Here is a 14,308-nt window from a genome sequence, read left to right on the forward strand (position 1 = left end):
GGAGGAGAGAGAGAGAGAGAGAGAGAGAGAGAGAGAGAGAGAGAGAGAGCTACGTTAGATTTGCTTGTGCTTACGTGAGTCGTATATATCGGGTAGATTGTGTACACACTTAGGCAATTAATGTTACGCTAAAAAGGTTCCATAATATCACATTTGATCATTAAATAAACAGTAAATAATTTATTATTTAATAATACGGTTTTTCTTTGGTAAAAAAATGACAGAAAATTCATACATAATAATATTCATAATCAATATTTTTACCAAAAAAAAAACCTTTATCATTATTATTACAGTGACATTTGCAAAAAAAAAAAACACGTTAATGATCCTGTCATCGTGGACGGAATCGCAACTAATATACTATAAGTCACAAAATTATATGTACAAAAAATATAACATTTTTGTACGACGTCATGGAAAATAATTATACACATTAATGGATTTAGTAATACGATGGTAAACTAATTATATATATATATATATAAATAGAGAAAATGTTTTTAAGTTCGTTATCCATATGGAAACCTGAGGAGGTGGTGTCGTGCAACAATTTCAATGATACGTATTTACAAGGAAACGATGGAATATCACAAATAATAATAATAATAATAATAATAAAAATGTTCGGTTAAATTCGTTGCGGGAAACATCATGGTATGGACCCAACTTGCTTGATCAAATAACCGCCTTATCAAATATATAATAATCGTTGTGAATATACACAATCGGTTTCTCTCTCCCACCAAGTTACGTATATTGGCTCAGATGCTTTGTATTTGCATTCTCTCGTCCCTCTTTAATGATGATGCCCATCAAGATTATGCAGTGTACGGAATCTTGTTCTATCGAAATTTTAGCTATGAAAGCATCGTCATTCGGACAGTTACAAATTATTTTCCATTTTTAATGATTTTAAAAGATGTGGTCTATTATTATTATTATTATTATTATTATGTGAGTTTTTTTTGGGTTTGGAAAATTTAGTAAAGAAATAAGAAAATGACGTCGAGCCCAATTGAATGGGCCGGAAAAGGTGTTCAAGGCCCAGCAGCAGTACGGACATAAATCAAGCGAAAGAGAACCGGACTGCATGCCGTTTTCTTCTAGGAGGCAGGAAAACCGCAGCGTGTCCTTAAAACGTGCGCCTCGATTTTGTGACCCGAAATCACTATCGTCACGTCGTCGCATCTCCTCCACAGCCGTCGTTTCGCCGCCGCGTTACTCTTGCCGGCGAGAACAGCAAGGCGATCGGTTATTTTCTCCGGCGATTTGGAGATTATTCCGGCGATAGCATTGTGCGTTATCTCCTCTTACCATTTGCGCGGATTTTGCTGAATCGGCAGATGTCTTCTACTACTCCCAGGTCATTTGATTTCGAATAGCTGTGCTGATCGTGGGTGATTTCGCGGAGTAGAACAGATATATAGAACCTCTAGGGTTTCTGGTGTAGGATCGGAACCAGTAAACCCTAAGTGCTGATTTGAATTCTTACTAAAAGATGAAATCAGAACCAAGAGTCTCAGTCGCGACAAAAGTGTTTGCAATGCAAGGTTGATTTCTTTCATTTCAGAGAAGGTACATAACAACGGAGCTAGCTCTCGCTCGAGCTCGATGACTAACAGCTAAAAGCCTAAAACGCGAATCGAAGACGATTCCACTTGTGGGACATTACATATGTAAGACACTACTACTACTACTACTACTAGCATTTGTTATTTCCTATCGTGATATGAATGATATGATGAACACCAATGGCGATCGTTCCAATGTTGCTCAGATGCGAATTTCTACAAGCCATCTGTGCATCTCTTCCTTTGGGACAGGGAGATTGAATGTCACCAGTCCTGCGGCAGTGTCGTAGTTGAAGTCTGTATCTGCGTTACCGACACTGCATTTTAGCGGACGTTGAGAAGAATAGGCTCCAAAGCGGCCGCAACCCCTGACCTTGAGTGAGATCACAGCAGTTGGGGAACGGTTTTCGCTGAGGGCGGTAGGATTCGTTTCTGAGGGGACCTCTCCGTCGAAGAACTCAGGTTCCTTGTCAGTGACCATGTTGATTTCTATGGCTTCCACAGCACCACCGGCATTGAACATGTCGAGCACACCGATTGGTGCAAATGCGATGCTTGGAGCGATTTCCTGCAGAAATTTTAAAGCTTTTGTCTGTACAAGTCGGATATGAAATGTTCGTCTTTACGGTATAAGATTTTGTGGATATGTACCTTCAACGGAGAGAAGTGGAAGAGTTCATATTCGAGCACTTTGAGAGTGAGCGGGATGGAGGCGCCTTTTGGTAGTCTTATCACCTCCCCTGTGATCAAAGGTGCTCATCTTTCAGCATGATTTCAATTCATCTTCATCAAGAGATGCAGAACATATTCACGATATTTCAAGTTTGTGGAATGTCACTTTTACCTGATCTGAATGCATAGACCACTGTATCTCCATTCCACTCTGCACCGGCAGCTTGGGCCATGAGATCGACATCATCGGCATAGACTGAACCGGTGAGGATCCCAGGAGAAGCATTGTGAATGCGGTTTTTCTTTGTTTCTTTGCACCAACCGGCGCCTTGGCAGTTGAAGACACCAACAATGCCGGAGCACTTGTTCAGGTTCCAGACTTTGAGCAAGCTGTCAGATTTTTCAGTTTTCACAAGTGTTAAGCTTACTTCCATGATCCATCAATCATACCAAAATACTAAGAGCGACAAACTTGGAGAAGTAGCTAACCTGACGCCGTCTCTGGCTGGATCGACGAAGAGGCAATCACGGGTTGGCCTGCCAGGAAGCTGGGCACGAAGAACTGAACCATCTGGAAGAACCAATTTCCTCAACAGTTCAAAGTTGTGGTTGCCCGGCTTGTCACTGTAGAGGTAATATCATGCATACATTTTCAGTTACATCCTTAGAGTACTAACCAAAAGAAGAACAAAATGTAAGTTGAAGGGAGAGGGTCACCTGACATAGATCGCACATCCCCCTACTGCACGTGCCGCGGCATGATACTCTGCAGCTGGGTGTAGGCTCTGAAAATGTTACAGATACAGTGGTTAGTAAACTTACTCCTTTTCTACTTTGTTCCTTCAAGGTTAATAAGTGTTAGTGTTTGTATAAATCGTAGCTGAAAGTATCTCTTTCACTTACGTGGAACATGTCCCAGTCAGGTTGCATGAATTCCCCGAGGAAAAGGGTGTTGTACACGACCGAAGAGATGTGGATGGTGTGAGAAGCTGGATCTCTCGGGTAAAAATCGTCGGATGCTCTAACGACGGCGGTCTGTTTTGCACTGTATATTCCATCTGTGTTGTGACACATGCAAGCAATGCAACCATTATCCAGGAAGTTCCGAGCAATGGAGGCCTCGAGAGCCTGGTGGTAGCTGCGTGTAAGAAAGACTCTCCCACCATGACCGGCACCGAGGGTCTCGATGATGTTCTGCACATCTACTTTCACTCCGTCTACACCACATGAAGCCAGGTACGAGTGTAGCTCATTGTAAAAGTTGAAAACTTTCTTTGGGTGGACAAGACCTAGCCCGTGAACCGCGAGGCTGTCCATTACTATATCCGGTTGGTTCCCCAATACACCCGGGGATTGAACCGGGTATGCTAATGCGCTATCGTAGTGTTCCATTCCAGTGGCTGAGGGATTAACTCCACCCCAGTAACCGGCTAAAGCATGCCATACATAAACATACCTGTAGGAAGAGGCAAATCATTTAATTACACTATGCACATGAACGATGCATTTGGGTAGATAAGAAAAGCTATAAAAACTGAAAGTCTTACTTCACATCGTGGCATTGCTTGGCATCGTCAACAACATTCTTTAGTCCTGATGCTTGTTCATTGCTCTGGTTCTTCTTTTGAAACTTTTTGTTCTCTTTGATACCAGCCAGTCTATTAGCAAACCTGCAAACAAATGAATGCGGGCAAACTTAGCATATGCAACACTTGCTGGTTCATTATATATGGCCAACGAGCCATTCTGAATATACAGAAGGCCGAGGAATCTTACTGTGCTCCTTCTTGCACAACGCATTCCGCTTCTTTGTCTTTACTTTCTATCTGTTGCCAACCATCGTCTATGATCAGGAATTTCGGTGGAGTTTCTCCTTCAGAGAGACTGTTATTAACCAAGAATCGATCAGAGACTTTATAAATTATTACATAATCGAACATTTATGCGCTATCTTCTGACATTTGTAGGTTACCTTTTAAGGCCATCAACGACGCCTTCGGCTGTCACATCTGTGTAGAATGCATCCCACGTGCACCACCCAAACCAGTCGAGAAAAGAAGGCAACTGAACAAACAAAAGAGGTGAAGATCATTAGATCCCCAATCAAATGGCCAGAATTCTTTGCTCTATGAGCAAGTAGCATGTAAGATTCACTAACCTTCTTCTTCTCACGATGGTGGAATGTTTGCATGTGTTTCTCTACAGCCCTGTTAATCACATAGAAGCACCATCATATAAGAAACTGTTCTTCAATTTTTTTCACATTCACGAAAAGCAGCAGTGATGGAACTGATATCAGGAAAAGAAAAGAAAAACAGTGGTCGGACATACTTTACGGCTTGGCTGATGACTTCAAAGGGATTAGTTCCAGCGTGGACGTAGACAAGGTGAGTTCCCTGGGTGGTTTCCACCGTCCTGTCTCCTGCAAAACAAAAAACAGAGGAATGATGTTTTCAGTTTTGGTTCTTGATTGATTTAATAAGTCATAAGCTCATCAATCGATCATCCGTGAAACTCTTTCACGGATATATTCCACACACCGCTCTCGAGACAAATCTCAATCTCATTGTTCTCGTTGCCTTGCAGAACTGCCCGGAACTGGCCTTCGAGGAGAGGGAGGAAAGCGACATAGATTGTCGGAGCATCGTCCCCGTTTACGTCAACCTCGTCGTTGCTCTCTATAAGCATGAATTGGGTCTCCAAAGGAACATCTTTTCCAGAGGTCCCCATTCTCTGAGTCATCCACCAGAGCTTGAACCGGAAACAGCACATGAACCGAAGTCCCCTGTATCACCAAAACACATCCTTAATCCCAAACATCATCAATGGCACGATATGTTCATATACATAGAGAGGGAGGTTCAATGCTTACTCCAATACACCCATGGGGAAGACATGGAAACTCTTGCTGTGATCAGATGTTGCGCCTATGAAAGCGCCGGAGACAAGCCCGGAAGCAGTTCCTGGAGTTAGGAAAATGTTGTCGGGAACTTTGGTGAGGATGGTCTTCCCTTGAACCACCAGGTCGTCGTTCTGAACGGATACCTTTGGCGTGACCGTCATTTTCTCAGATGCCTCTTGAACCTACAGTGTCATGGGAGGGAACTGTAATCTCTCTCATGGGAGGGAACTGTTTCCTCCGGCAAATCGGAGAAAATAGAGCGCTGAACAACACAAGGGGCTTTTGCTCCGAATTCACCGGAATCTTTGCCATGAAACAGACAGAACCTGTTCTTACATGATCTGCTTCAAAAAAAAAGCAGCAGAGGAAACAGAGACACTCACCAGTAGCTCCTCGGTCGCCGAGCTGAGATAGCTCAAGCGCGGGTTCTAGAGAGAGAAAGTCCGAAGAGACAGTTAGAGAGATAGGCTGTGCTCTGCAGAAGCGAAAATGCTGCTTCCACGAGAAGAACAGAATCTGCGCTGAAGTGTTGGCTCCGACGGTTATGGTGATGGAGGAAGAGGAAGGTCGAGGAGGATGAGCTTTATATACTCGGGGGAGCAGGGTGTAAAGCCGTTGGGATGTCGCCACGTGTAATCTCGCTTCTTCGTGGTAGAAAAAATATATATTTAAAAAAACAAGATATTTTCATCTCTCGCCGTTTTCTTTTTATAATGGTAGATTTGAATTTTGTTGAAAAAAGAAAAATAGAAGCAAATGGTCGCAACCAACAAACTCCGACTTATAAATTTACAATACACGTGTGTTGATTTCATATATATATATATATATATATAAGCATTTCATTCCAATTTCCAACATGTAGTGGTTCCCAAGGCGTTTCGTCGGAATACAATAAAAATAAATTAAATTAAAAAAAAAAATACGCTGCTTATGATAAGGTATTTGTTTCAGTTTGTGTAACACAGCAATAGATTCGAGGGGGCAAGTTGAGCGCCGGGTCCAACTCTCCGAGCTCATCATTGGACGGCTTAAATGACGATTTTGTCCTTTCGCATTCACATTAATTGCTAACGTTACCTTGAGACTAGGAATTCAGAATCAGAACTGATGATGGAAAGTTCTTCAAACAGTCCACCATTATCCATTTATTTATTTCTTTTATTTCCTTGTTTGCTTATCTGTTTTACGGCCATACTGTTTGTGTGTCTGAAAATATTTATCTAAAAATCGAATTTTTAGATTTTAGATATTAAAAAAAAAACTGAATATTTTATAATGTATGCAGATATCTATAAATGGAGGAGGAGGCGAGAAAACAAAATTGTCTAAACTTTCGAGAGAGAGAGAAAAAAACGAATAATTTTGTAATTTGGAACCCTAGTGAGTCATATGGCACATGATATTAATTTTGTAAATTTTAATAAATCTATAGATATTATTTTTGTAATTTGGTTAAAAAGGGGTAAATAATCAGAATATAAACCATGACCGATGGATAAAAATCAGATCTCGTGTTTGGAACCAACTGGATACACGAGATCCCGGTTATAACCGTTTTAACTTTTAAGAATAAATCTATTATTCAAACTTTAGCTTTTAAAATATTTATAACTTGGACTCCAATTTTTTTGCATTTGTTTCCACGGGATGGGATTCAAACATATCATTGAGTTATATAGTATATTACTTGCATTTAATTTAGTCAAACTCTAATCGAAGGTCGAATAAAAATCTTTAGTCTTTCCCTCGATTTTTCAATGATTGAGTCAAGTTTGGGCATTGTAAAATCTTATTTCGTGATCCAAACGGGACCCATCCACGTCAGCTCGAGTTCATCGGACATCAAGTGTTCGTCTAAGATCTCTCACATGGAGTTCATGATGTCCTCTTCTCTCTGGAACTTTTTATTGTTGAAGTCCTTTTTATGATGCGATGCTTAATTTTTTTTTTTTGTCTTAAATCTTAATCTTGTACAAATTTAATACGACAATTAAAAGGCTAATAATGATGTGTTGTTTTAATGCTAAATAATTTTCCTAAACGATGATTTGCTTCCAATTAATAATATAGTAATTATTTTTAATACATAGTAAATGTTCGACAGGTGTAAATGATGTGGACTTCGATAATTGTGCAATTAACAATTCGCAAATCAAAAGTATCAAATAATAATGGCCACGTAATTGGTCCTCCATGTTCATACGTAAAGTACATCATTATATATATACATATATAGAACATACCGTCCATATATATATATATATGTGCATACATAAATGTTGTCGTTTTGATATTTTTGTGAGTGAGATCTTATTTGGCATCTATGCCACAGGATAGCCTTTGTTTTTCCTTTTTAATTAATGTAATTAGGAGAATAAAACTAGCTTTTTGTAGGTTCTTAATTAGCCGAGTTGGATACGTGTCATACATCATTGATTAGATTAATGTACTAAAAGCTGATTTGGAGATAATAATGCCACTTTACACACAATGTGACACAACCCTAAATAAAATTTTATTCAAATTGATTAATTAAATCGGCCTTAGAGATTATATATCACTCACATAGATTAATAAAAACGTACAATACATAGTTGATGTCCAATATATGATATGTGATGTAGACCCTAAGTCTAAACTCTTGTCTGCTGCCAATTTGGCAGTAACCAAACATTAAATTTAGAATTTGTGATTCTGCATACAAAGTTGGAATAGAGGGGCACACGTGTGCCATTTTCCCACCTCGCACGAATTTCCAATTATTTATTATTTTAAACAAAAATTGTGTGTGATTGCAAATCGATTAAAGATCAGACGGTCACAATCAAAGTAATGATAGGATTTCATACAACAGTACACGTAAACGATGTGGGCCCCAAAATTGTTGAGTAGGCATTCGCGATGACGTCAGCGACATGTAATAAGCTTCGGGCCCAGATTCGGTTTTTATAGTTTTTGAATTTTAAAAATTAAAAACAAAATAATCAATAAAGTTTGTATAAAATTAGTTTTTTAAAAATTAAAAAAACTATATTGATGGAAAATCAATCTAAAACTAAAAAACTCTATTTTTTTGGATTTAAATCAAAAATCAAAATTCAAAACCCAAAAACCAAAAACTATAAAAAATAAATTCAAAAACTCTAAATAAAAACTATTTTAATTCGGTCAATAAAAATAATCCTTTGCTTTCCCAAACTATATTATATTATTTCATTATTTTCTACGGTTTTTTGGGGAAATTGGATCGACCCAAGCAGCGATGATGCAACCTATAATCGAATTTAAACCATATCAAATAGAACATATATATATATATATATATATATGTATATGTATTTCGACATTAAATTAGGAATACAAAGCCATCAAACTCTACATTTCCTCCCGAACTGGGTTTTACAAGATCCAAAAAAAAAAAAAAGAATACAAGCCATTCTCTGCCTTTTTTTTTCAAGGAGCAGAGAATTATATCCCAAACTTTTTGGGGCATATAAAAATTACAAATACCACGAGGGGAAAAAAATGATGATGTGTTCAGAATTCAGATAAATATATACACACAGACACAGCCACAGACCAGATCCTCTGCTCTTCTTCCTCTTCTTCTTCTTCAGACATCTCAGGTATTCAGACAATATTCAGAACCGTGTGTTTCCCTAAGGCTTAATCAAGAACCCATTTAAACTAACTGTGTAGTGGAAAAGAAACGACAGAGATTTGCATTCCCCTTTTGATCTCATCTCTCATGGCGGGCATACCGTAATGATTTCATATCATTTTTGGATCGCCATTGTTGGACTGCAACGACCCATCTCTCATCAGTTTGAGACTGAGGTTCTTGAATCTTTCCCTCGAGTACTGCCTCGATGCCTTTCTCCAGTCTGTTCCCGCCTTCATCATTGTCGCAAATTCTTCGTAACTTATCCTTCCGTCCTGTAAAATTCAAATCTGTCAGAACCCTGTTTCTTGGACTCGGTAAAGGTATCTGCTTTCACACAATGTGAAGGAGGAAAGTTTGATTGGAGAGATGATAGATTTGCTAACCTTGTCGGTATCAACGTCATGCATAATGGCATCGATAACTTCTTCACTGGTGTCAACTTCATCAGCCAATGCATCTCTTAACTCCTCGATTTCGATATATCCACTCTTGTTCTGGTCGAAGAACTGGAACGCTTTCTTGAGGTGCTCGTCATTGCCCATCTTCCTTAGGTGCACGGATATGGCTACAAACTCATTCACATCCAAGTATCCATCCTTGTCCAGATCTCCCTGCATGCAAGAATAAGCCCCTCGTAAGCCACGAGTACAAAAAACCAGAGAAAGAGAGAGAGGGGGGAAACTTGAAGGTGCATCAAGGTATTGCTTAAGAGCTTACAGCTTCCATCAAGACTTGTACATCATCGTCAGGAATGTGATGACCGAGTTTCTGCAACCCGATTCTTAGCTCGTCGATGTTAATCTTCCCTCTCCGGTTTGTGTCCATGACTTGGAACCCTTCTTTTATACCAGAGGCTTCCTCGGCAGATAGATGCTCAGCGATAACCTGTAGACGAACATAATACGCTATAGTTTAGCCTTCCGAAAATACAAAAACGAATTAAGGAGTTATACATTTTTCTCTATTTCTTTATCAGATTCAGGAAGCTTACTGTAAGAGCTCTTTTCTTGAGCTTATTCATAACAGAGAACTGCTTCAGCCTTGCCCTCACGGTTTCACCCAATGAAACATTGGGAGCCTTCTTAGCATTCTGTAACCAAGGATGATCTGCATAACCATGAACCCGATTTTGTAAGAAGATCACTCTTAGGAATATGTTTCTGAAAAAAAAGCAGGACAGAGCAAAAAACAATGAATGTAATACTGAAAAATATACCAAGCACTTGCTGAGCGGTGAGGCGCCGTTTTGGATCAGGATCAAGCATCTTCCTGACAAGGTCTTTGGCGTTCTCGGAAACTTTGGGCCATGGGTCCCTTCTGAAATCCAATACAGATCGAATGATTGCTTGTGCAACTCCTTGCTCGGTTTCTGCAAATGTCATGCAAGCCACAAGATCAGTACTTTACGTCTGCCCGTAACTCTTGCAGGTGGTTTTCACAAATCCCCTAAGTAAAGTTACATTCTTTACAAACATTTGTTTGGATAGATGCAAAGTGAAACAAGACTAACCTGCCCAGAAAGGCGGGACACCGCAAAGCAGAATGTAAAGAATAACACCAGCACTCCAAATGTCTACCTCCTGTCCGTAATTGCGTTTTAGCACCTCGGGAGCCATGTAGTATGGGCTTCCAACAATTTCGTTAAACCTCTCACCTGCCAAGAAAAACACAAGGATATCAGAATTGTTTTCATTCAGACAAAACAATGAAACAGAAGTTTATGATCTTTCATTGAGATCCTGGTCACGTTACCTGGCTTAAAGAAAACCGAGAGACCAAAGTCAATCGCCTTAAGAGGAGCAGTTTCCTTCTTGTTGCCGAACAAGAAATTCTCAGGCTTCAAGTCCCTGTGCATTACTCCATGCTTATGACACATCTGCACACACACAGGAACATATTGATCTCAAGTCAAGAATCATGTCAACGGCTTCATTGTTGCTGAAAACACAAAAGCAAATGGAAATATGCTTTCTTTTCACAGAAAACAGAGCCCTTCAAGCAATGGCTACGCATAGATAATGTCCATAGAACAGAAAACAGAACTGATATTTGAAGTCTGAACCTCTATAAATCCGTTCCTAGAAATGCAAGTCCTTAAGACATGAAACAGACAAGAAGGAAGAACATCGAAAGGACACGAACCTGAACAACCTCCACGATCGTTTTGGTCACCGCAGCGGCAGCTCTCTCCGTGTAATGCCCTCTCGCGACGATCCTATCGAACAACTCGCCTCCTTCGCAGAGCTCCATGACCAAATGCACTGCATTATCGTCCTCGTATGCCTCTTTCAAGCTTACAATGTTCGGATGCTGAGGCAACTGCCTCATGATCTCAACTTCTCTCCGGACATCCTCGATATCCACCGCCGTTCTCAGCTTCTTCTTCAAGATCGACTTGCAAGCGAAGGTCTCCCCGGTTTCTTTGTCCGTACAAAGGTACGTTACCCCGAACTCGCCGCGACCGAGCTCCCGACCCAGCGTGTATTTCGACCCGATCTCGCGATCCGTCGGCTCTTTCAGGACGACGAGCTTGTGGCCGCCGCCGCCGCCGTGGTGGAGGCCGTAATCGATGGAGAAAGGGTTCGGTTTCTTCCCCCCTTTCTTCTTCTTCTCGTGTTGGACCAACGAATTCGGTGTCCCACAGCAATTCCCCATTGGATCGACCGCAATTGACCGATTAATATCGCAAATTCGCAACAGATCGAAAGCGGAGCTGGGTGAAACCCCCGCAGCTCCGCGAGATCAAACGAAACCCAGATACTGGTTCAGAGAAAGTTTTGATTTTCCCGGGAAAACCGGAAAAATCTGGATAAACCCACGAAGAAGATAAAAACAATCAGATAATCGTACGACCTGGAAAAGCTCCGGGGAAAAGGGTTATATATGAATAGAAAGACGGAGGAAGACAGAGAAGAAGATGGTGGGCGGATTTTCAACGCGTCGAAGAGAAGACGAAGGATGAGCAATCCAATATCTGAATTATTTCGATTAAAAAAAGAAAATAAAAATCTTCGTTGTGTTTTCACAATCCCAAAAAGAAAATTAGGGCAAATTTACAGAGGAGATGTACGGAAAAGAAGGCCGAAATCTTCCCTCCATCGTCTCTCTCCAGCTCTACGACTCTTTCTTTCTCCCTGTAATTTCTTATTTTGAAAGTGACAAACTTTTTATTTATTTATTTATTTATTTTTAGGATCCTCTTCCCGTTTAAACTACAATATCGATCGCGGAAGTCATTAACCATTCACACGCTTTGATTATAAATGGGCAATCAATTGACATATAATTCGAATATTCATTTAGAGGGTTTTAAATATTTAAGTTGATCGAGTTCATATAATGAGTCGAAGCAGCTCTATATAATAGTGAAGGGTTTTACATTTTGAATTGATTGTGTAAATTTTTTGAATATAATTAACTTTTAAATAACATTTTCTCTCATTTAACTCAATATAATGACTCCCCAATTACTAATTAAGCCCATTATTTCGCACAATGAAATATGTTACTCCATCCGTCTCAAAAGAGTTGTTGTTTTAGGTTATTTCACATTTAAAAAAATAGAAAAAAATCATATATATATCCTTATTTAATGATAAAAACAATGTTATCACTAATAATTTATTAGAATTTAATAGGGATAAAATTGAAAACTATTGTAAAAAATGTCTTAAAAATATAGAATGACAAATATTTTGAAACATAAAAAATAACCTAAAACTATCAATATTTTGAAAGTGAGAAAGTAATATTTTATAAGCATTTAAATTGCAAAAAAAACACATGGAATATTTGAGTGTGTATAATATTATATGTAAGAGTTGGATAATGAAAACATGAGACATTATAGTTTCCTAATGATTAATTGTTTATTATAATAATTTACAAGTCCTAACATGCAAGAGTGGTTACAAACATTTAAGAGGACAGACCAAAAGAAACATACGGATTATTTCGCTATTATATATATGCATATATGTTATATAATCAGAAGGTTCCAAAAATGGTGATTGCAATTAAAAAGGAACCTTAAGGCTGTCGGTCAACGGTCAGACCAAGTCAAAACGAACAACGAACAGGGTTTGCTTGTTCAAACCTCCACGCGTCATGAACCCATCTTCCTTGGACCTTCCCCATTATCTATTAATAATATAAACCACTTACCCAAGTGTCTAATTATTTCAAACAAAAGTCAACGCTTTGCATTAATTGATTTTTTTAAAAAAACATACAGATAATATTACAAAGTTTTATATTGAATTATATGGTATATGAACAAACTTCATCGGTGAGAGACAAAAAGGAAAAAAAAAAATAGTTTTATTTGGAAAAAAGGAAAGTTGGATGAGATCTATAGGTTATAAATCTTATAAAAAAAAACTATAGGTTATAAAACGACACAGATGGGACATAAGCTAGGAGATGTCATGTGGGTCGGCTCTGCTTCAATTGATTTGGCGGTTTGAACTTATTTTGAACAGATTCCGTGGCGTATACGTATTACATGGCCCTACGTTTCATGAATTCACTTCAATTTCAATTTCAATTTCAATTTTTTTTGGTTATTAAAGTCAATTTCAATGTATGTGGCCGAACGTTTCGTTTAATGGATTTGGTACGCGTCAAATCCATACACAACTTGACGTTTGAAAAGATACGATTTCTTACGTACTTTGTATTGGGCTTTTTATGGGCCTTTGAGGACAAAATGGGTGGGCCGAGCCTATCTTCATGACGGCATTTTGATGGGTTGAAGTCGAACCCTCTTATTGTTCATGTTTGGATAATTAATTCATATTTAAAATTTAAAATGAGCCATCATTTTGGATTTGATTTTGGATTTAGCTCGTTTTTAGGTGAGACCGATAAACTTTTTTTTGGATTCGTTTAGTAGAGTTGGGCATGGGCCGAGTATATATGTTTTTGGAGATACCCGTTATCGTTTTCGTTTTCACGTGTTTTATAAAAATGTTATCTCTACCTTTGTTTCGTAATAGGTATCTAAAAGACAAATATTTATGAATATTGGTTTTTTTGTTTTTTTATGTACAATATTCACAATTTAAAAATTAAACTAAATATCCAACAAAATCATATATATTTTGATTAAAAAAATATATTTAAAATTTCAAAAATTCTTAAAATATGAGAATATGTATAGATTTGTAAGAAAAAATAGGACTTGGTGATGAACCAAGTTTCCTTCCATTTAAAAACCAAGTCGATCTCTACTTAAAATTAACGAATTTTTATCCTCCTTTTAAATTTATTTTGGATTCAAACATTTTCATCTTGAAGTTTTTATGCCAATAATGATACAATTGACACGATTATATAACGTTGAGTAGATATCAACTTGGCTTTTAAATTCGTCCCAAAGACATATATCTTCCAAAGTTTTTGCGTAATTAAAAACCTAAAACCCCCACGGCGTAATAGAGAGAAAAACAATGTGAAGCGATTGTACATTCTAGATTTCTTAAAACTCTGGCA

At 38.5% G+C, this 14,308-nt stretch overlaps 2 protein-coding genes and 1 long non-coding RNA gene across 8 annotated transcripts; 1 reads left to right on the forward strand and 2 right to left on the reverse strand.

The window, feature by feature from the left end:
- Positions 1 to 1,538: 1,538 nt before the first annotated feature.
- On the reverse strand, positions 1,539 to 5,945 carry LOC104802186 (probable galactinol--sucrose galactosyltransferase 2). 2 transcript variants are annotated; one of them, XM_010525674.1, is made up of 14 exons: positions 5,532 to 5,945; positions 5,119 to 5,330; positions 4,787 to 5,031; positions 4,578 to 4,668; positions 4,405 to 4,453; positions 4,219 to 4,310; positions 4,023 to 4,130; positions 3,794 to 3,916; positions 3,150 to 3,702; positions 2,964 to 3,031; positions 2,736 to 2,870; positions 2,419 to 2,636; positions 2,226 to 2,314; positions 1,539 to 2,142 (listed from the first exon to the last, which is right to left on the reverse strand). In XM_010525674.1, exons 2-14 carry the CDS (start codon positions 5,307 to 5,309, stop codon positions 1,777 to 1,779), a joined length of 2,328 nt encoding a protein of 775 aa, XP_010523976.1. In that variant the 5' UTR covers positions 5,310 to 5,330; positions 5,532 to 5,945; the 3' UTR covers positions 1,539 to 1,776. The 2 variants fall into 2 exon arrangements, with proteins under 2 accessions (XP_010523976.1, XP_010523968.1); XM_010525666.1 differs by having other exon boundaries at positions 5,119 to 5,945.
- Positions 2,786 to 4,925, forward strand: LOC104802168. Of its 5 annotated transcripts, none has more exons than XR_769991.1 (6): positions 2,786 to 2,878; positions 2,946 to 3,054; positions 3,166 to 3,248; positions 3,345 to 3,482; positions 4,214 to 4,633; positions 4,833 to 4,925. It is a non-coding gene; the product is annotated as an uncharacterized LOC104802168 (long non-coding RNA). The 5 variants fall into 5 exon arrangements; XR_769993.1 differs by having other exon boundaries at positions 3,170 to 3,248; XR_769992.1 differs by having other exon boundaries at positions 2,864 to 3,054; positions 4,214 to 4,389; positions 4,525 to 4,633.
- A 2,530-nt stretch (positions 5,946 to 8,475) lies between the features above and the next one.
- Positions 8,476 to 11,942, reverse strand: LOC104802201 (calcium-dependent protein kinase 32). Its single transcript, XM_010525685.2, has 8 exons — positions 10,958 to 11,942; positions 10,568 to 10,691; positions 10,326 to 10,469; positions 10,032 to 10,184; positions 9,807 to 9,922; positions 9,533 to 9,700; positions 9,199 to 9,426; positions 8,476 to 9,087 (listed from the first exon to the last, which is right to left on the reverse strand). The coding sequence occupies exons 1-8, from the start codon at positions 11,468 to 11,470 to the stop codon at positions 8,923 to 8,925; spliced, it is 1,611 nt and encodes a 536-aa protein (XP_010523987.1). The 5' UTR covers positions 11,471 to 11,942; the 3' UTR covers positions 8,476 to 8,922.
- Positions 11,943 to 14,308: the final 2,366 nt, after the last annotated feature.

Source organism: Tarenaya hassleriana, unplaced genomic scaffold, assembly GCF_000463585.1.
Source record: "Tarenaya hassleriana unplaced genomic scaffold, ASM46358v1 Cleome10, whole genome shotgun sequence".
NCBI classification, from domain to species: Eukaryota; Viridiplantae; Streptophyta; class Magnoliopsida; order Brassicales; family Cleomaceae; genus Tarenaya; species Tarenaya hassleriana.

What these genes read in the sequence shown, in the direction of transcription:
- LOC104802201 (XM_010525685.2), bottom strand. Translation starts at nt 11,470, where the DNA reads ATGGGGAATTGCTGTGGGACACCGAATTCGTTGGTCCAACACGAGAAG. An exon ending in CTCGGTTTTCTTTAAGCCAG is followed by an intron (nt 10,470 to 10,567) that starts GTAACGTGACCA and finishes TTTTCTTGGCAG; the next exon opens with GTGAGAGGTTTAACGAAATT. An exon ending in TCAAGAAAAGAGCTCTTACA is followed by an intron (nt 9,701 to 9,806) that starts GTAAGCTTCCTG and finishes GTTCGTCTACAG; the next exon opens with GTTATCGCTGAGCATCTATC.
- LOC104802186 (XM_010525674.1), bottom strand. Translation starts at nt 5,309, where the DNA reads ATGACGGTCACGCCAAAGGTATCCGTTCAGAACGACGACCTGGTGGTT. An exon ending in GTCGTTGATGGCCTTAAAAG is followed by an intron (nt 4,131 to 4,218) that starts GTAACCTACAAA and finishes GGTTAATAACAG; the next exon opens with TCTCTCTGAAGGAGAAACTC. An exon ending in GGATGTGCGATCTATGTCAG is followed by an intron (nt 2,871 to 2,963) that starts GTGACCCTCTCC and finishes TTACCTCTACAG; the next exon opens with TGACAAGCCGGGCAACCACA.